Consider the following 21,848-nt stretch of genomic DNA (forward strand, 5'->3'; position numbering starts at 1 on the left):
CTCTTTGGATTTCCCCCCTCCCCCCGCCCCGCCCCCAACTGGATGTCTTGCATGGAAAAAGCAAGGGATACTTTTGATACTATGGGGAACTCTCTTGTCAAAAAGACAGGAAGCCAGGGAGGGTCCAGAGTCTGGATGTGCCAAGGCCTTTGGGCTCATCCTATCACTAAGGTTCCGTATTTGGGACATTTGCAAGGACTTAATACCTCTTTCCATCCTGCTGCAAAATATTGTCTGGCAAGATGTGAGTTTAATTTTCAGAGTTACTAGTTAAGCCAAGATTATTGGAAGAAGGCATTCAGCATATTGATTTTTTTATACATTAGGGTAAAGGGACATTTATTTCTAACAGAGGAAATGGCTATGTTAACTACTGTAATGGCTTCCTTTGCCACTGGGAAGTTTGCTATTATTGGAGACCACTAATTATGGCTTCAGCCTGGTATAGCTGAAAAAAGACATAAAACATAACTGTAATTGGGTGGAGAATGTGAAATTGCATGGAGTCTTACTGTCATTATGGGAATCTATCTTGGAATTTCTTGTGACCCGGCCAAGTCATGGCAGTTCACAGAAGCAGAGACTTAGTATAACAGATAAGAGTCTGGCACAGGAACCACACTGCCTGGGCTCCACTAAACTCCAGCACTGACAAGTCTCATACACATGCACACACGGTACCTACAAACTGCTGTGCACCTCAGTTTCCTCATCTGTAAATAGGCATGATAATAATCCCCAAAGGGTAGTTGTATACCAATTAGTTGAAGAGTAAGTATATCGATATGTGTAAAGCACTTAGATCAGAAACAATCATGGTAGCCACTAGTTTATTTTTGGTGGTATTTAGCTCTCAGATATCAGGGACTTAAAAATAAATAAATTTGAAGTTTAATATGAAATGATAGCCATAACATCATCTGATTTCTATTTTGTTTTTTGCCACTTATATAATAAATGAAAGGTATTAGTACAAACAGTGGTTGTCAATCTTATTAAGAATTAAATGGAGTTGCCAAGAGAAAACTGATTTGATTATAGAATCAAGTAGTTTAAAAGTATTATTCAAGCAAGACCTGTCCTTGTGTCACTTTGTCTCTAATAGATAAAAAGCCAAGGAAGCTTTCTAGTCTTCCTCTAAACTGGTGTTCGCAAACTTCTAGTAAAAACAGCTGTTCTTTAATTTATACTTTAATTCAGTAGAGTTTTATTAGACTGAAATTAACCGAATCCCAGAGAGGCCTGGAAACATAAATGATTATGGAATGGTATGGATTGTAAATAGGGCATTTTGGAAAACAAAGATGAAGGCTAATAATTTATCTTTAGTATTTAACTCTGGCATTCCAATGGGAAAAAGACAGCTAGTTTGAATCAAATAAAGGGACTTTTTCTTAGGTAATGATATACTGAGTTAGGCAAAAGAGCTAACCTGTAATACATTTATTAAATTAAGCAATCAAGTTTCATTTCTTTGAAACTACCTATTGTCAGAATCTTTACAGCTAATTCCATTTACAAATAAATTAAATGAAGGAACTATTTCTTTAAAGTTAGACATGGGGTTTTCTCTATTTTGGTAAGAGTAGAAAATGACACATCATTGGGTCTGGCTAAGATCAGACCTCCTAATCATGTTTTAATTATGGGTTCTCTGCTACTCTTGATTTTATAGTTGTTATTTTGTGACTGACATTCAGACACTAACAATAATTCTTAAAATACATAATTTTACATAAGAGTCCCTCAAAGTGACCTTAAGATGAGAACCTCTAGACATAATTATAGAGAGCAAGGAACTACCAACCTAGAATGGATTGGTAGTTTCCAGAGCTATCTCATTTTCAAATTTTTCAGTGAAAACTGTGGCAGAGTTTCACATTTCTGCAAACTTGAGACGGACACAGAAGTAGCCCCTACAAAGTTCATCGCATAGACCACACTCAACACTAGGGACCAGATGTGATTCACCACAGGCTTCTCCTCGGATACTTGAACCCGAAATGTATCTTTGGCTGCCATACTTTTTATTTTTTAAGTTCAGCTCTTCTTGTAGCCAGGTGTCATTCGTCAAAGAGGACATGAGTCTTTGTTGTGTATTATCATTTTTTTTTGTTTAGGTTCAAAAACTGACTGCCGGTTATATTACCCCAAGAAGCATGCTTAAGGCCTGAGTTTCGACAAAGTGAAATTTAATTCAGTGATATCTAGTATAAATGACATTTCTCTAACTTTAACATAAGCTCTGTTTCTTCATCTATAAAATGGTGTTACCACCACACTACCTCTAAAGTCTTTTCAGGTACCGACGATTCCCTAAGTCTAATGTCTAGCCTCTTTAATGATTGAGAATATTCTGCTGAATTTCTACACACTTATGTGATGTTTCAAATGGCGTGACTGCCTCGCCAAAGGATCCTCTCTGTTGACCATCACCAAATATCATTCCCCAAAACTCTTCCATCAGTCATGGAGATGGTGTTAGCCCCTCACAGAGAGAGACCAGCCTTTGCCTGTCGGGAACAAGGTCACACCTTTTAGAGGTGCAGTCATCCTGTCTTGCCAAACGCATCTGTGTTTGGCCAGCTGAATGTGTAGCTATTAATCTGCTTTTCTCCCTTTCCTTTTTTTTATGTGCACTTCCCAACAGAAAGGAGAACCTGACTGCTATGCACTCTCCCTGGAAACAAGTGAGCAACTCACCTTCGAAATCCCCCTGAATGATTCTGGTTCTGCTGGTCTTGGGGTGAGCTTGAAGGGGAACAAATCTCGAGAAACTGGAACAGACTTGGGAATTTTTATCAAATCCATCATCCATGGAGGTGCTGCATTTAAGGTAAGTGGGAATGATGTCTGCACGTCAGTGTAAAGGTCGTTAGGAAGCTTGAGAACTGGATGGCGAGAGTGCATTGAGTCTTCAGGCCCCTGACGCTTTCCTGCCCAATGCTGGAAATGCATGTGTGGACACATCTGTGCAACAGTTGTCTATTTTCACACTTTAACTGCTTAATTTCATTTCCTAGAGACAGTTCTGAAAACCCATCATGATTAATATTCTTTCTTGCATTCTTTGTGTTACTCTATTACTTTGAATTTGTAACATGACAGAGTCGAGCCTAAAAATACACAATCAGGAAAAAAAAAGAAACCTTAAAATAAGTCAATGTAAAGGCAGCAAATAAGAAAATTGTGCTTGCAAGACGGACAGCCTGGTGGAGCCTGAGAATGAGTGTAGTATAAACTAAAGGTCATTTATCACATTTTATACACTTGAAGATAGCTGTGGTGCTATGAATGCATGTTTGCCTTGTAACTTGGAGAAGCTTGTAAATTAAAAAAAAAAAAAGAGAGAAAAAGAAAGAACATGATTCTTCCTTTTATACTGGGTTGGGAGTATGATCCTAGCTGTTAACCTAGTGTAATTTACTGGTTTCCTAGACTGCCTGGGTTCAAATCCAACTCGGCCACTTGCTAGCTGGGTGCCAATGTGAGCAAGGAACTTGATCTGCTCTGCTCCCATTACCTCAGCTCCAGTAGAGTGGAGATAATGAACAACCTCATTGATAGGGTTCTAGGGATTAAATAAACTAATACATACTGTGTGCTTAAAGCAGCCAAGTGATGATAGGTGGGAAACAGCCTGTGCCCGTAGCAGCTGTCCTCACCGTCATTACCACGTGCCGTACAAGAACCCTTCCTGAGTTTGAATCCTGCCCTCTCTACTCTTACCTTCTGTGAATGTAGGCAGGTTACGTGTCCTCAGTGTGCCTCAGTTTCCTCATTTGTGAAAAGAGTAAAATTAGTAGCACCTACCTCCTGGTGCTCTTACGAGGATAAAAAGAGATGGCATGCATAAAGTGCCGAGCCCAGGGCTATGGTATGTTTTCGGTAAATGTTAGCCATTTTAAATAATGTTGATACTAAGAATGTGTGCCCATGTCCCATTCAAAAACCAAGAAGACCTCGTTAGGGTTACAGGAGCAAGCCTGGTGCTCGTATCTGGCTTTGTTTAGGCGTTTTTTCTTCTTGCACTTACCATTTCACTTTCGTTTCAGACCTAGACACCGAGCTAATGTCTTTTTCCTTGGGAAGTAAGAAATGCATGGTGCATAGACAGTTCTTTAAGGCACTCCTTGGATCAGTTAGCTTTTGTTGCATAGTAAATAATGGCAGAATTATAGTAACATACATCAGGAAGCCTTTATTTCCCTCATGACTCTAGGGCTAGAAGGGTTCAGTTTCAGGCTGGTGTACCTCCATCAGACCGTAGGTCCACAAGTCTGAGTGCGCGCCCCGTATCTCACCTGTGCCTTGGAGCAATGTGCTAGCTGCAGCATGTTCTTTTTAGGAAGTGTCAGAGGGCCAGCAGCAAAGGTGAAGCCTCTAAGCTCTGGGTGCCAAACTGGCTCTTTGTGATCACACACACACACACACACACACACACACACACACACACACACCACTGGCCAAAACGAGCCATATGGTTCAATCCAATGTCAATCCAAGGTGTGGGGAAACATAATCTACCCATAAGGAAGCTGTTGCAAAGGTGTGGATGCCGAGCAGGGCGAAGAATTGAAGCCCATCATCCAATCTGTCAGACTCTCCAATCTGTCTCAGAAATGCCTAAGCAGGAGCAGGAAGAAAATAACAGTAATTATAACAGCAACAAATAACATTCATTGTTCTTAGTGCAAATGTATGCCGGGCAGCATGAAAAGTATCTGAGATGGCTTCTCTAGTTTTACTCTTTACATTCATGCTGGATTATCATGCCACTGCATCATAGGGCAATTGCAGATTCTGGCGGCCAGTGCCTCTCCACAGGGTACCTATGTGCCTATGGTCACATAGCCAGAAATTGCTTAAATGACGATTTGAATCCAAGCAGTCTGACTTCAACCAGGTGCTTTGCTGCCCTGCAATGAAGGCTCTATCATCTGATCCATTTACATTCCCGGACATCAAGAACTCGTGCCCTGGAATTATCTTGTATCATGTTTGTCATTCTTAAACAAGCCACCTAAGCATGTGCTGTGTTTGAGGATGAGGCTGGGTGATTGTGGCCACGAGCTTGATATTATTCTTATTCCTCATGACAGTTCTGTTTGCAGAATTTATTCCAAGTAAAATTGAAACTGAAATGAGTTTTTGGAAATTAAAAGCAAACATCTTAGCTCTTTTATAGGCAATAACTTAAGCTCAAGCAGACATTGGAGAGCTGGCTTAATATGTATATCCATGTGTGTGAAAGTGAGCATCTCCTTACGTAAGCAGTTTCTAACCGTATTGTTTCTTGCAGAAAGATTTCTCTTTCCATTTATGTAAATTCCTTTCCTGACACTGGTCTGCTGAGTCAGACAATCACACCATTAAAAACCACTGGACAGCATATTTATAGCTGATCTTAAACAGTAAGAGGCATCAGTCATGAATTGAACCTTATTGAGAATGTTTAGTATCCATTTGTCTTGTTTACTGTTTACAGTATATAGAGGCCAAAGTGCTGCTCACAAGAAATGTGATTAACTAGGAATAAAAGAAAGAAAGAATTATTCTGTTCTCCTTCTCTTGTTCCAATCATCCACTGTCACTCCTCAGAAAATTGCCACCTGTTCTGTGATTCAGGCTTATGTTTTACAAAAATTGTTTTGAGACTTTGTTCCTGTCCCTGTTCAGAAAATACAAATGTAACAGACTGCATGTCCCTGGGGCAAAAGGGAGATAAGCATGGGAAACATTCGCTTTAGCATCTGGCCCTGGTTTTTACCTGAAATCAACAGAATCATCTTTCTGCCAGAGCACAGTCTTTTTCTCCTGGCTCTTCATACGACTAATTGGTTCTCGAGGTGTTTTTCCCTTTAGGGAAGGTGGATTTTTGAAACCTAAACTACTTTGAAAAGTATGACCACATTCTTCCTGTGGATTCTGTGTGCTATATTCTCCTGGGGGCTTCCGTTGGTGTAAACAAAGATAGGCTACTTCTTGCCAGATGTAAAATCCCCTGAATGACTGTGACTGTAATTGAGGGCCTCTTTCCTCCCCCCCTTCCCTTTCAGGCTACTACTTTCTATCATTTCATCTCTTATTTGAGTCATTTCTAATAGAGATGTAAATCTCTATTTTGAAAATAAGAGCATCCAGCTACCCTGGAATTCCATCTTAGAAGTGAATTACTCACTCAACAAACAAAACAATATTCTCACTCTATTCATAATTATCCGAATGCTTAAATATTTAAATTCCAGTCTGCCTATTAAGAAGTAAAGCCCAGAAACTCTTCCCTGCTAGTGGCAAGATACAACATTTGCTATTTCAGCCCACTTTACATATAGAGTTCTCTGTGGTCCTCTCTGAAGCAGCCCCCTGAGCTTGCTTTGCAATGTACGAAGTAACCATTGCCCATAACAGCCAAAGACAACTTAGAGTATTAATACTAATATGCTTAAACAATAACATGCATTACTGGATGTCTCTAGTTACTTCTTTCTTCCTGGGCATTTCCCCCTGAAGTATGGTGTAATTGCTTCCAGAACCAAAGTATGCTAGATAGAAGTATATATGTTAACTTCTCATGACCTAAAGACTATGACTAGAATGAAATTAGAATGTTCATGAAGAAGCTTTTCTAAAATTTCACTTCTGTGATTGGAATTTAAAGCGAATGTGGCATTGTTACTGTTAAGTGAAAAGAAACATTGTCTTTATTGCTGATAAAAAAAAAAACACCTCCAGAAAAAAATTCTCTTTTCCCAAAATCCACTTGAAAATTATCTTTTCCTTTTCTCTGGGGAAGCACAAAGTCTTAATGATCAGTTTGAAGACAGGTATCTTCATCCATATGTGCTAAACATTTTGAATTCTAAGATCATTGGCTTTCTTTGCTTTGCTTTTGATGTACTGTATTAACTGAATTTGGGGGGAAGAAAATGCATTTTTACATCTATTGATTATACTAATTTAATTGTTTATTTTTTTAAACTTAAACATGTATCACTTTCAGAAAAAACTATATAACCAAACTAGTGATAGTTTTAAAAATTGAGATAGACTATTAACATGCTGTTGTAAGACTAGAAATCTCCTGGAGTCTGTTTTACTAATTCTACAAGATGTCTTTTTTATTATTATTATTTGAATATACTGACATTGGGACTGGAATGTGTCCTATGGAAATCTTGAAATAATAAGGTAAAAAGTAAAATTTAAAGACAATTATTGCTAAGGGAAAAAACTGTCACGTATCAGGTGGATTATTTAAGGGCTCTTAAATAGAATTTAAGAATACCTGTTATTCTCTAGAAAATTAATTAGCCAGGTTTGTGCTTAATAAATACTGCTTGATGATGAGATTAAATGGGGAAAAAAATACCTGACATAGCTAATGGCATGCATTCAGAATATGAAATAGACATAATTTAAGTGATTTGATTCCTGTGTACTTAGGAAATTTGGAATACTTCCCCCTGAAAGATGCAGAATTTCATAATCTACACTATTCAGTAATTGGTAAAAGAAAAAGTTTTGTCTGATACAAGGAATCCCCCTATTTTTAAAATGACTAAAATATAAATATTTGGAGAGACTATATACACAGTTCTAGAATTTCTGGGAACATGGTGCTTGATTCTGAATCTCCATGTCTCTTTGTAGTAAGGAACATCTAATACATAGCATCCAAGCTCTTAACAGGAGTTCAGTAGGAGTTCCCAGCATGAGTAATTTCCACCTCCATCTCTGCTGGTATCTATAAATCATGTGACAGATGTATAATTAATGAATTCAAAGGAAGATAAAAGGGATAGCTTTTTAAGGAAAACTAATGTTAAATGATTTCTTCAACTATTCATTTTCCTTAAAATTGATAATGTTTTCTATTGGTGGAGAACCATAAAGGTCATTACCAGTAGTCATGTCTTGCAGGTTTTTACCTTTGACAAAAGGACCATAGAGTCTGACTGTGCAAATAGCTCAATTGCAAATCCTCAACTGTTAGAAGGCAAACTCTAACATTTCACACAAATCACACAAAAAATTATACATTTTATGGACAACTGAAAGCAGGAATTTTGCCTGGAAAGATTCACAATCACTATTTACCCATTAAGAATTTTACCTTAAAACAATGAAATTACTAACTTAAACATGAGAAAAATATTTATCAATTATGTTATACGAATTATTTTTAACCAATTTCCTTTTGTAAAAAAGCCACAACTGTTAGTGTATATTAATACATAAATGAGAATCCTGACTATGTGAATTTTCTGCAATAGTAACTATTTTATAATGATATCACATTATTTTTCAAATCCCACAACACTAGCATCAATGTTTACTTTTCTTGCCAATATTTATCACTTTTACATTGTTATTTCATGCATGGAAATGCAAATAAGAAATAAATTTATACGATGCTGGATGAAATTTGGGATACTACATCAATTTTGATGTATATTTTGGACTCCATGATTGTTCAAGTAGGTTTGGAAAAAATATAAGAGTTGGTAGACCTAATCAAGAAGGATATTATAATCTGCAAAGATTGATATTCCATGATGATGATACTTTGACTCTGAAAACAGTACCTTTCACGTGAAAAGCTATATTCACCTTCATCATAGGTATTTATAGGAGTTTATAATGTGCTCAGAGTTTTGTTGTAGACGCTCTGCTTTGGGCCCATTTTTTCTACTGACCATACTTTTAGCAAGCATAGTAGAAACAAGAGCAAAGTGTATTTTTTAAAAGTAAATAAGATAATTTTCAGTAGTTTGAGGAGGCCTCTGAAATGCTAATCCAGTTAGGCATTCTTGCAGAATCTTCTTTAATCATATGTAACACATATGCCTTAGTAAGCTTTTTATTATCCAGTTTTCTAGGCCAAAGTAAACAAAAAACAGAAAACCAGGAAGGAGATAGGAAGGGATGAAGAGGAAACTGAAGTGACAGAAGACAGAAAAAGTGTAAAACAAGACAGAATGCTGTTACTGCATAATAGGCCAATGAATATTTGTGATGACACTAATCAGTGCTTCAGAAACTTCCTTGCTGAGGAAATTATAAGAGTTAGTAGTGACTATAATAAAGGCTATAAGTTACCGTGTATTTATTTATGCCCATTATTTTTCCAGGAGGTGTGTACAATGGAAAGAATTATAATACATTTTGAAGACATTATATCAGAACGGTTTTATACATATGCCAGGGCTATAAAAATTGCTCTTCAGTGATCTTTTAAAAAATGTCTCACATGCCACAGGTGCTCAGTAAATGACATGTTGCTGGAACTTCACTGGTTTGCTACATAGACATGGAATGAGGCTCTTAAGACAATAACTGAATTTGATAAATAAATTTTAAATTTTACAGTAGCTCAACAACAGGACATTGAGCCAGTTCAAAGACAGCAATTAAGCTTCGCTTTTAGAATTATACATGTTCTCTGAACATGTGCTGGTGTATCGAGCCAGCCCAGATTCACCATCTCTGATAGTGACAGTTTGTAAATTAAACAGTTTGTCGATTGTAGTTGAACCTTACACCCGGCCCAGGGCACCTAAGTGAAGTATTTTTCAAGTTGCTCAATTGAGCAAACATTTTTGAACAGCTGCAGTGAGTTACGTAATATATAATGGACTAGAGATAAAAAACATGAGGATGACTCATTCCATAATCTAGGGAGGTAGTAGGATGATAAGGGTTATGGTAGGCACATACACAAGTATCATGGGTGTTGAGATGCTGGAGCAATTAATTGTGCCGGTAGAGAAAACTATGAATGAAAGGCAGTTTCTGAGCCTTATTATGAAGGATAAATAGATATTCAACAGGTGAGTAGGAATATAAAGGATATTTTGGACAGAAGGAAGAGTACGGAGCAAAGCACCCTGGTGTAAACATCAGCATGCAATTCATTGTGCCTAGAAAATGGAGCTCTGATTGGGGAACAATACCCCATTTGTATTGGTTTGTATTGTGTTAGCACAAATGACGTAAAACATTGACTAATACAGGTAGGTACTCTTCAAGACAAAAATGTACATGTTTCCAGTCTTACTAAGTTTCTTTACCCCCTTTCTTTGTTTTAAAAACTATACTTTAAAATCTTGATTTATTCTGTTCCTTTCATTGTTGCTGTTTTTTAATGAAGTTAAATGATTTCAGTCTGGAATGCAAGGTTCTTCTCTAGGTTGGAATTTTTTTTCTTTCTGTTTTGTTCAAAAACACAGTAGGCAGATGTTGTCCTGGGGTGATTTTAGGGCCTTGAGGAGGCTTTGTTCAGAACAGTCTTCTCCCTCAATCAAGTGCCATCCTATCTGGAGTCCTGCCCCACTCTAGAGAAATCCTGTTCTGCAATCTGAAGTCAGGCTTTGGGGTTTGGTTTCTGGGTGTTGATAATAACCCAGAAGCCTTTACCAAGGGCCCCTTTAGAAACATGCGGAGGCAGGAGCTGACATCTGGTCAAGATTAATCCTCTCAACACCATGGCCTAATGCGGACTGGCTTTGGGCCCCAGCCAGCTGCCCCTGGGAAAGCCAGCCCGCTCTCTCATGCTTGTCTCATGTTTTGCAGAGTGTAGTTCTTCACCATGGCTTTCTTATTCTCCCCTCTGTGTTTATGAGAACTTTAGAGGTAAAGGGGTCTCACAAGAAATTGGCCCAAAGAGGTGGAGTAAGACCTGCAATTTCACCAGTAATCATGGCAGGGGTAGCACTCAGGCGCCACTGAATACAGTGGGGGCTGAACTACACAGTCACTGGACCCCCTCGAAACCACAGATGTGCTTCCAGTGGGCACATGAAACATCTTGCTGACTGCCACCCACTACAAAGACGTATCGGGTCCAAATGTGCAGCTGTGGGGAAAAGATTGTGTAAATATTTACGTTTAAGAAGTGAGAATCTGTATCTTTTATTAGAGTCTTAAAGGAGTCTAACGAGCCCATCCAGGACAAGAATCACTAGCAAAGGGGGTGAAAACATGGACTTCAGAGTGACCCAGACCTAGTTCAAAACTGCTTTTAGAAGTGTGACCTTTAGTAATGCACTGAACTGGCCCAGTCCTTGGTTCTGTCTTTTATAAATGGGGACGATAGTCCCAAATGTACAGGATTTTTTGGAAGGATTAAATTGTCCAGTGCGTGTAAAGGGTTTAGCACAATGACTAAACGAAGTAGAAATTCCTTAATAATTGTAGTTCCTTTAGTCATCTCTATAACTCCGATTTAGAAGCAGCACGGTATAACAGGTGCACACCTGACTCAGACACATGAAGACCTGGTCCTGTCAGTACCCTTTGGCAAGTCACTAATTTCTCCAAGCGTCCTGTTTTACTTATCTTCAATAGCGGAGGGTAGTATTCATATCACAGAGTTGTGAGAAATGACTTAGAGAACATCTTCACAATGACTGGGCTGTATTAGGTGTTCAGTAAAAGGGAGATGTAATACTCAAGCATCTTGTCTCCTCTTCCTCCTGCATTAGAACCCGTTTTGGGCTGATGAGATTTGAAACCATCCCAGGACATGGAGAAGACCTAAATCTCACACAAGTCTTCATTTATCCTGAAGTGCCCTGAGGAAGTTACTTCTTATCTTTACTTTGCTCTCTTTCCTCCGTTTTTCTTCCTCTCTGAGAACTTCCTTTTCTCCCTCCAAGCTTCAGGATGGATAGAGTTGGTTATGGGGTTGCCAGAGGTGAGGCATGTAGTTGTTGTCTTTTTGGTTAGGGGTCTGATGGCAGTAAAATAGGAAGGAAAGTGACTTAAAGTGTTCAGGCTGCTATAACAAAATACCCTAGACTGGATGGCTTAGAAACAACAGGAATTTATTTCTCACAGTTCTGGAGGCTGAGGTGTAAGATCAAGGCATCAGCAGACTTACTACCTGGTAAGAGCCCCCTTTGGGTTGATAGACTGATAAGATAGGCATCTTCTTGCTGTCCCTCACATGGCAGAGGGAGTCAGGGGCCTCTCTCTCAGGCCGCTTTCATAAGTGCACTGATCTCAATCATGAGGGGTCCATTCTCATGACCTAATCACCTCCCAAAGGCCCCACCTCCTAATCACCTCATCTTGGACATGTGGATTTCAACATAATGAATTTGGGGGTGAGAGGAGATACAAACATTCAGTCTATGGCAGAAAGGGATTTTTTTTTCTTCAGCAAATGTAAGCATGGCCCATATTATAATGGAATAAATATCCTAAGATGACTGAGTAATCGCCCTGCATAGTCAAATTCACTTATATAAAATCAGTTGATGAGAGTTAGCATTCTCATGCCTAAGTATTTACTCAAACATAATATCAATAGAAAAACTAAAACTGTAAAACAACTGCTTTTCTTGTTAAAATTATTCCAAAGCGGAATAGACATATACAATTTTGAGGACTGTTTGCTGATGTTGAGTAATGAGCTCTGCATTGAATCAACTTCATTTTAGATCAAGACTAGATCTGGCTATGCATATACAGAGGGTGCCCAAAAATGTACACACATTTTAAGAAAGGAAAAAATTGTACTCTTGAAACCTATGTAACTTGACTAACCATTGTCACCCCAATAAACCTCAAAAAAAAATTATAATACTCAATATATACCAATAACAAAAGATGAATACAAGTCGTATGTATACATTTTTTTGGCACCCCCCAGGATATATGTAGCTAGATAGGTAGACGGTTTTTTTTCTCCATCTTCTAGTTTGCTTCCTGGCTCTTGCCATCCCTTAGCACAATCTCTAATCTTACATCTTTTGCCATCTGACTGGCTTTTGTACAGGGTTCTTGTCCAGGAAATACCTGGTAACATACTGTCCTCTCTGTTTTTGCAAGGCCTTTTTCTTGAAGCATTACTCCTTTAGAGACTAGTCATTGCCTTCTACATAGAAGACACAATGGTCAGTGAATCGGGAATGCTGAGAAGTCAGGACTTGGGTTATTCTGATCCGGCTCTGACCTTAACTGAGCAAGTTCTAATGGAGGTGGAAGTGGCTTCTCTTAAGAAGAGTTCAATAAATGGCTTCCCATCCTCTTTGGGGATCACATTATTTATCCATACACACAAGAGGTTGGACAAGATGACCGCTAAGGACCCTTCCAGCTCTAAATTCTGTGATTATATTCTAAACGTTAGAACAGCATGGTGCTTACTGGCATCACCATTATTGGAATTACCCGTCATTTATCTTACAAAGAAAAAAGCATACACCAATAGCAACAGACCAGCCAAGCCTGGCAATGAGTGTGTGTGGATTTTTATCACGCCCACAGCTCTTTGGTGATGCTTGTAATGAATGTGAATGTCTCCTAATAAAAATAAAAATAAAATCCCAGCTGCCCTGTGGTGGCCTGACCTGCCTTTTTGTTTGGGACGTGGACAGAGCAAACGTGTTCTGTTTCAGTGTAGCTCTGCATGCTTGAGACTCGAAATAGAGCTGAAAATAAGAGTGTGTGTTTAATACTTGTTAGTAAGAGATTATTTCACCAAAAGAAATGTTCTTACATCTATCTATCTCTTAGTTTTCTCTTCACACAGACCTTGTCCCATACATCATAGAGAAGGTTCACGAGAGGTTACCAGGTGGGATCTCGCTCAGATTTCATTCCCTGCATTGTAGAGATATTCATAATGTTTCAATCTTTATCTTCTTCCTGTTACAGAGGACAAGACTAGGCCTCTACAGATCCGGCATTAGACCTCATTTCCTGGGAACAGAGCTAGGATCTTGATCCAACTCCTGCTTCCTCCTCCACTTTAAATACCACATATCTGCCTCCTGTCGTCGTAAAAAGATTTTTCATGACCCTCCTAACCTCCTTCTCAAGATTCAGCCAATAGTCCTCCTTCCATTAAATGCCAAAATGCATGTAGAATAATTTCTCAAGTTGAGTCTCACTTCATGGGACTAAACCATTAAGATTGTTTTTGTTTTACTCCCATTTCCAGTAAAATTAATCTTATTCTTTTATGTGCCTCACTCAAAATTAGATAACAGAAATAGATTTCTTTCTCTTTTTCTTAGTGTTATTTTTTTCAATTACAATTGACAATCAGTATTTTATATTTTCAGAGGTACAGCATGGGGGTCAGACATTTATATAATTTACAAAGTGATCCCTGGTAAGCCTAGTACCCACCTGGCACTCTCCATATTTATTACAATATTGTAGGGAATATAGTCAATAATATTGTAAGAGAGTTCTTTCTTTCTTTGGTCTTTCCTGTACATCTCACTTCCAGATTTGCTCTAAATTAGGGTAAAGGTTAAGTGGAGTGGGAAAACAAGAAGAAGGGAGAGGAGGACATTATGGTCCGTTGAAGCAGTCGACTCAGACATTGCACAGCTCTGATTTTACAGCCTTCTCTATCGATCCCATTGCCTTGCCATCTCAGTCTTCGGGTGGGCGTGTGCTCCTTTGGGCGGCTTCCGCACTCCTATGTGGCCACCACCCTGTCCAGCAGGCGGCATGCGCACTGCGTCTCCATGAGGGCATTAACCATCCAGAGCAGCTTTCACCACTCACCCTTTCTCCGCTGTCAGCAGAGGAACTTCCTCTGACCGTCTGCTACTACATTAGTCAAAGCTTATCAACTTGTCCACATGATTTCTCTCCCAGAGCTATCAGGTTGGTCCTATTGTGCATTGTCTGGTTTTCTCCTTTCTTGAGGAAGTTTTTCTTTTGCATTTCATTCCGTTGACTTGAGCATGGATCCCAGATATTTGTAACCGCAAAGACTGTTTAATATTTCCCTTTCCCTAGTTTAGTGTTGCACAGTTGTAGTCTAGAGAGGAGTAACAGAGAGCTGTAGTAGAAAGACTGAAGAGACAAGAAACCTGAATTTGAGTTGGTCTGTCTCTGACTTGCTTTTGTGACCTAGGGCAAGTTACATTACTTCCCTGCCTCAGTTTCCTTATCTGTAAATATGCCAATAAAAACATTAATCTACTTCTTGAGTTTTGTGAAAATCACTTGAGATAATTAAGGGAAAAAAAATCTCTGGGAAGGTAAGTTGTTATACATTCCTACTGTTATTTTTCTTAAATTTATTAGCAGCAGCTATATCATAACATTTCTAAAAGTGCCTCGGTGTCTCATAGCAAGAACTTTCTATGCTAGTGTGAAACAGGTATTAGACATAATGTCCCTAATATAAGTGTCTACATTTTAAGCATTTTTTCCTCCAGGCTGCCTGTTGGGGAGATGCACCACGGTCCCCTTAAGTTCTTTTGTCAGCAGAGCTGGTATCCCAGTTTGTTAGCTACTGCTCACATGTGAGAGACTTCTAGCTGAAAATGACTGGTGTCTAGAATTGAGTTAGACCAGAGTCTGGGCTGCCTATCTACATCCTGAGGTTCTGTTCCCTCCTGGAGATGCTGGGTAAAAGGACTCATCAGTCAGAACCTTCTTGCAAAAAGCTTGACAATCCCCTTTCTCAAGCTTTTCTGCCAGAAGACATCATAGCAAATTGGTCCTTCACTACCCACCTCTGTATTCTTTTGCAGACTAGCAGACTAACAACTTTTTGGTTGTGTTAGAGAAAATTACATGAGAATTTTTTTTTCAGCACTGTTCAGTAGAGCTAGCAACGATATCAGGAGACATGCTACTGTCAAGCACACAATATTTAAGCATGATGTCTCTGTGAGCCTGAAAATGCAAATCCTTGTTTCAAGCAATATGACCACTTCCTTTTGTTTCCTAGACCTCTTTCCTTAAGTCAACAACATGCCCCTGTCAGAACAAATGGCAGAATTAGACCAGGTTAGCATACTTGCCAAAGATTTAGGTAAGAGATGTTTGCAAATGTCTAAATTATTGCATCTCAGGACTTTAAGATGTCTAAAAAACACTTTCACAAAATTCATTATTGTTCATGTTTGTGACTATTTGATAAGCTCCAGAACCTTTCTCTTCCATAGAAAATAAATTATTCCTAATAGCTGAATTTTTTTTTTCATATTTAAAAAGCCAGCTGTCATCATCATTCATTTCTTTACTTAATACTGTTTTTCTTTCCTCTGCCCTAGGATGGTCGTCTGCGAATGAATGACCAGCTGATTGCAGTTAATGGGGAATCTCTTTTGGGAAAGTCCAACCACGAAGCTATGGAAACACTTAGGCGATCGATGTCCATGGAAGGAAACATACGAGGGATGATCCAGTTGGTGATTCTGAGGAGGCCAGAGAGACCGATGGAGGTGATGCAAATCTTTATTTCCCTCAGCAAATTCCCCAAATGGCCACCTGAATATGCAAACTTCCATCGCTAGTATGGTAGCTAGACTCATACTGATTCTAAAATTGGAAAAATGTGCCTCAGAAAGGCTCTGATGGATTTATGTGGTGAACAGGTGGTTGTATATTTTAGGCATAACTAGAAGGTGTAAAAATGTGCATATAAAGTAAGTAATTTATCAAATGTAACAGGTCCATATTTTCCAGTTTTTTTCTCCCAGAAATTCCTAAAGCTCTGGACTTTATGAATAAGGCTTTATTCATATAATATATTATTAAAGTATGTAACATTTTTCTATACTTTTTGAGTGACGTGCTAATAGTATCTCTACCTTAGAAAATTCTCCATCAGGTATGTATAATTCTCAATGTGAAGATTGTTATAATGTAGTCAGATGTCTAGACTCCCCCTATAACATACACATGGATAGTATAGAACTGAGACGTAACTAATTTAAAATTTGATCTGTTAAGCAAGCTGCTTAAAACAATGCATGTTTTAAATTAAATATTCTTGAAATCTTTTATCATGATTTCTTTATAGATATTTTTAATGTAAGGAATATTTTTACTTACACATGAAGTATAAGCATAAAATATTCTTGAATGCTAATATCCATAAACATTTCCCTTATAATTATTGTATTTATATTATGTAATCATATTATTATACTACACAATTATATAATTATATTATACAGTTACATCAACATTATTTTCTCTTATACCTGAAGAATAACTATTAAACATTCCTAAAAATTGTTTTAAGAAAAGACAAGAAGAAAAAATTTGGTAGTAGTTAAGAGTTAATAAAAATATCAACAAATCATACATATATTTTCTAAGGACAAATGTTTGTGTGATACAATAATATGCAAAGTTAAAATAGAATACTGTTAAAAAGATGCTAATATAAAATATTGATTTTAATAAGTTCAACTTAAAAATTAAAAGAATATAAGTGTTTTCAAATTATCAAGAGTAGAAAGTAGTTAAGGAAAGCAAAAAATGAACAAGACAAACAAAAAATCATACTCACAGACAACAGTTTAGCGGTTATTATTAGAGGGTAAGGAGGAGGGAGAAAGGTAGAAGAGGGTAAAGAGGGTCAAATATGTGGTGACGGAAGGAGATTTGACTTTGGGTAGTGAACACACAATGCAATATATGGACGATATATTATAGAAATGTACACTTGAAACCTATATAATTTTATTAAGCAATGTCGCCCCAATATATTTAATAAAAAAATAGATTTAAAAAGAAGGTAGTTGGGGCTCATAGTTGTTAAAGCAGGGGCTTTAGAATTTTGGATTATTTGAGTTAAAATCCTAGGCTGGTCATTTTTTTGGCTATGTAACGACATACATTGTTGAGTACTGGGTACTTGTAGAGGACAGATACTGTCGTCTGTTTTGCCCCTTAATATATCCTCATTTCCCAGCAAATCATACACACTTCATAAATATTGCTGAATGAATGAATAAAAGTTGCATCTGAGACCTACTTCATCTGAGAGGGTAAGCTACAATAGTAAATATAAACTGCATCTTACTTTGTTATATTATCAGCTACTGGAAAGGAGTAACTGCACCTTTTTACTCTTCTATACATAACCTTGTAAATGTTAAATAAATGTAAATTGGCCAATTACTGGAGACTATATATAATGAGCCAACTCTATTTCAACATTTGTGTCTGCTTAAGTGACAGAGAGGCTTCCATGAATATTTAACAGATTTTACTTATGTACATAGTAGTTATAAAACCTTTATTTATTGCTTCCATCCGTGAAGGAATTGATTCCTTTCTGGTTTAATTTGGTTCTTACTCCAGAGCCGTAGGACTTCATGGTACCCAGTCGTTGGAGATGCGTGTAGAGAGATGGGTGTAGGGAGATGGGTGTAGGGAGATGCGTGTAGAGAGATGGGTGTAGGGAGATGGGTGTAGAGGATGGCCTGTCTGTGCATCTATGTATTCAGTGTCACTTAGATTTACTGGAACAAAGATACCTCAACTAAGAGAGAAGTCTGGAGGACACTACTATAGAGTACCATACCTGTTCAGTAAAAAAAAAAAAAAAAATGAATATGGTCGTTAAGAGTTGGTTAGCCCCCTACCTCTCATCTTCCCTAATTTCCTGTCTTTCTCTAAAACATATAAATGCTTAGTGGGTAAGAGTTCTCTATTTTGGCTCATCTAGTTGAGACATTTTATCATTTTCATTCTCCTTTATTACAGATTTTTTCATTTTAATTCTCCTACTCTGAAGTGGGTTGACAGTTATACCATCAGAAGAAAGTACTAAAGTTTCCGTTGGTTGCGCATCCTCAGAAATGTCTTGTTAATATAGTTCACTAGGGAATCAATTGGGAATAAGAAATGGGACAATAAGCAATCTTTATGAGGACATTTAAACAAGATCCATTTTTAGTTTTCTTAATATTTACATGCGTTCCAGGGGGTATAAGCAGGCATTTGACTCTCTCTCAGCTATTGAGAATCTCTGTGGTACCCATGAAGATTAAAGAGCATTTTTTTCTTATAAAGACAGCAGCTTAATGTATAGCTAATCCTTATTAAATTGCAGGAAAAAAATCTGCAGCTATTTGATCTCCCAAATCTGTGTTTTACTCTGTCAATGCGTATGTTGTGTGCTCGTGTTTTTGGTATATTCTCCTGTGAAACAGCAGTCACCCTCAGGTACAATAAAAAAGCATCTGTAACCTAGAAAAAGGTCTCAGCAGTGCTCATACATTCAGGCAAATCAATTAGTTAGACTTGGCAAGAATACCAAAACAGTTACTTGAACCTTATATTGATATAAAAAAAAAAATTGAAGAAGCTACTTAAGAAAAGTCAAAATATATAGTTGTTGGGGTATTTTCCCACATTACCCAGATGTACAAGCTACGTAAACAGTTTTGATGAGGACCTCCTGAAGAATACATAATGAGCCCTTGATTGAATCAAAATCATTTTAAACAGAAACATGTTTTTCAAAGGATGAGCTTGAGGTTCAATTGTAATTCTATTTGAGCCTGGAGACTTGGTATTAAAAAATGGGTTATGACCTGTTTTTTTTTCCCCCCTTCCCCAAAACATTTTCTTTCCTACTGCAAGTTCATCTTGGTAGAAGCAGAATATGTTTTAAAATCCATTATATTTTTTATTGGTTGGGACACTAATGGAAGGGTCCACGACAGCTCTATTTTACAGGCTGAATACTTTAATTAGGCTGCTTACTGATCACTTGTTGGGATATCGATTGTGTCATTTATCAAAGAGCTGGGAAAGCAGGGGGAAAAAATGTTTTGTTCTTGTTGTTAAGTCAAAGCACGAGACCATGCAAGGTAAGTCCTGCCTTGCCTGCTACCAGGGCCCCAGCTTTAATTTTAAAATAGTTTGCCTGAGTACCAGTCTTGGTTCAACTAGCAGTATAGAAGCAAAAGGTATGGAAACACTGTGTGTGGAAAAAGTGTCACAAGCCTTGACAAAAAGCTAACGGACCTTCAGCAGCTGAAAACATTTTAATAATTAAGAATGCATAAGTGCAATGTTTTCAATATTTTGTTTAACTAGCAGGATGGGGAGGTTTTGTAACTAAAGAGGAAAGTATAAATCAAATACATTGTTTGAGCCAAATGCTTTTTGAAGAAGGAAAAAGCTTTGGGGATCAGATCAGTGTTTGTTTGTGGCATACTCGTCTCACAAATAGTCAAGGGCACAGCCATGAGATGGCTTCCAAGTGCCTTCCTTGAAATCTGTTAGCAAGACACGTAATACGAGCAATAGTAAAACCCAGTTCTCTGTGCCCCAATCCTCTTAAACAAATAGCTCTCTATAATCAGCTCCCTCCTATTCCCTCTCCTGCACCTGTGGAACATGGCCCGTGGGAGTGTTATTCTGGTTTTAAGGAAACTGAATTTGTTTACAGACTGTCACAATCAAAACAGGAGGGGCAATATGGAAAAAAAAATGACAGAAATGACAAAAATATCTCAGGAGAACCACTGCCTGGCATTGTCACAGCAGTTTGTTTTAGCTCCTGGCCAAAAAACCCTAGTGTCTGCAGTGGGACATACTCATGGCATTTCAGTGGCGAGCTGGCTTGGGTTCTGACTTGTCCTAGAGCATATGCACTTAGTAGCCAAGGGAGAGAGAGAGAGAAACCAGCTGGTTGGCAGAGAAACACCCTTGGCATGAACTGTATACTCGTGTTGACACTGCCACAAGCTGTACTCCCAAATGGAGGAAAATTTGAAAGAAGCCAGTTGTAAGTGGGGGGAAAGAATAATAAAGTTAATCCTCTTTTGTGTTGGCTATCAGCACTCCTAATCCGTAGCACCACATTGTCAGTATTTTTTTATCTTATTTCATATTCGAAGACATTTTAACTGAGCGGGCCATTTTGATTTCTCAGAATTGAAGATTTATGTGTGATAGACTCTTGAAAGATTATTTATAAATCGATCATTCTTTCACTTTGCTTCCAGTGATCAAGTTGGAACATATTAAAAAAGCAAATACAATTTTTATTTTTATCCGTTAGGAGCCTACAGAATGCGGGGCATTTTCTAAGCCGTGCTTTGAGAACTGTCAAAATGCTGTAACCACCTCCAGGAGAAATGAAAATAGTACATTGCATCTGTTTGGCACTTACGGTCCACAAGACAAACAGAGAGGTAAGGGTCTGTCCATTTTCATCCACTGCAAATGGTGTGAGAAAACACAGTATGTTTTTATTGAAAAGAAAGAAAGAAAAAAAAGGAACAAAGGGGAGCTAATTAAACAAAGTACAGACTTTGTTATTCTGAGTCATGAACACTGAGAACGAACGGAGTGGGAGAGCTGACTCAGAAGTTGTGAAGCAGATTCCTGGCGTTGCCTCCAGTTGAAGTGACAGTTCTATGCTTGATGCCCGAAACATGGAGGGTTATGTATAAAACAAACCATGCCTGGAGAAACAAAAGGGCGAACTGTTATTATATATATTTGTACAACTGTTTAATATTGGAAGTTAAGAAGTATAAATAACTACTAAACTTAAAAAATGTGCAGACTAGTGTGAAGCCATAAAACGGTCATAACATGAGTCACAGATTTATGCTAGATTCTAAGATGAGTGTGGTACGTACCATGAACTGTGTGACAGTTGGAATGTTCTTGTTATGGTCTCACTGAACTGTCTTTCCCTTATCATCTGCTACATAGGGATCACATTTCTAGTAGAGCTCTAGATGTATAAAACTTGGATTTTCTTTTCTTTTTTCCAAAAATTGGTATTTCAGGTCACCAAGAAAATTCTTTTTTTCCCCCTGCATCTCCTTTCTTTAATACTTTTAATTTTTGTATTGTAAAAACAGTACGTATTCATTACAAAAAAAATTAGAGAAAAGCAATAAAAAATTTAATATTAGCCATACTTCTATCAAAGATACTAATCAATAAAATTTTATGTCTATATTTCAAGTCCTTCCTCCATGCGAATATGTGTATATAAAGTGAAATGAAAAGGAAATATACTAGACATAATGTTTGAGAACTTGTGTTTTAAATTAATAATACATTATGAACACCTTAGTATGTCACTGAATATGCTACAG

The 21,848-nt window shown here is 37.8% G+C and overlaps 1 protein-coding gene across 2 annotated transcripts in view; it reads left to right on the forward strand.

Annotated features, from left to right (window-relative positions):
- PARD3B (par-3 family cell polarity regulator beta) overlaps positions 1 to 21,848 on the forward strand; it is a 973,558-nt gene that overhangs the window by 558,899 nt on the left and 392,811 nt on the right. For both annotated transcript variants that reach the window (XM_081052860.1, XM_081052859.1), the window contains exons 11-13: positions 2,651 to 2,836; positions 16,035 to 16,205; positions 20,795 to 20,927. In XM_081052860.1, coding sequence (XP_080908986.1) covers positions 2,651 to 2,836; positions 16,035 to 16,205; positions 20,795 to 20,927 — 490 coding nt within the window. The remainder of the gene's footprint in view (positions 1 to 2,650; positions 2,837 to 16,034; positions 16,206 to 20,794; positions 20,928 to 21,848) is intronic.

This window comes from Rhinolophus hipposideros (genome assembly GCF_964194185.1).
Source record: "Rhinolophus hipposideros genome assembly, chromosome: 6".
Classification (NCBI taxonomy): domain Eukaryota; kingdom Metazoa; phylum Chordata; class Mammalia; order Chiroptera; family Rhinolophidae; genus Rhinolophus; species Rhinolophus hipposideros.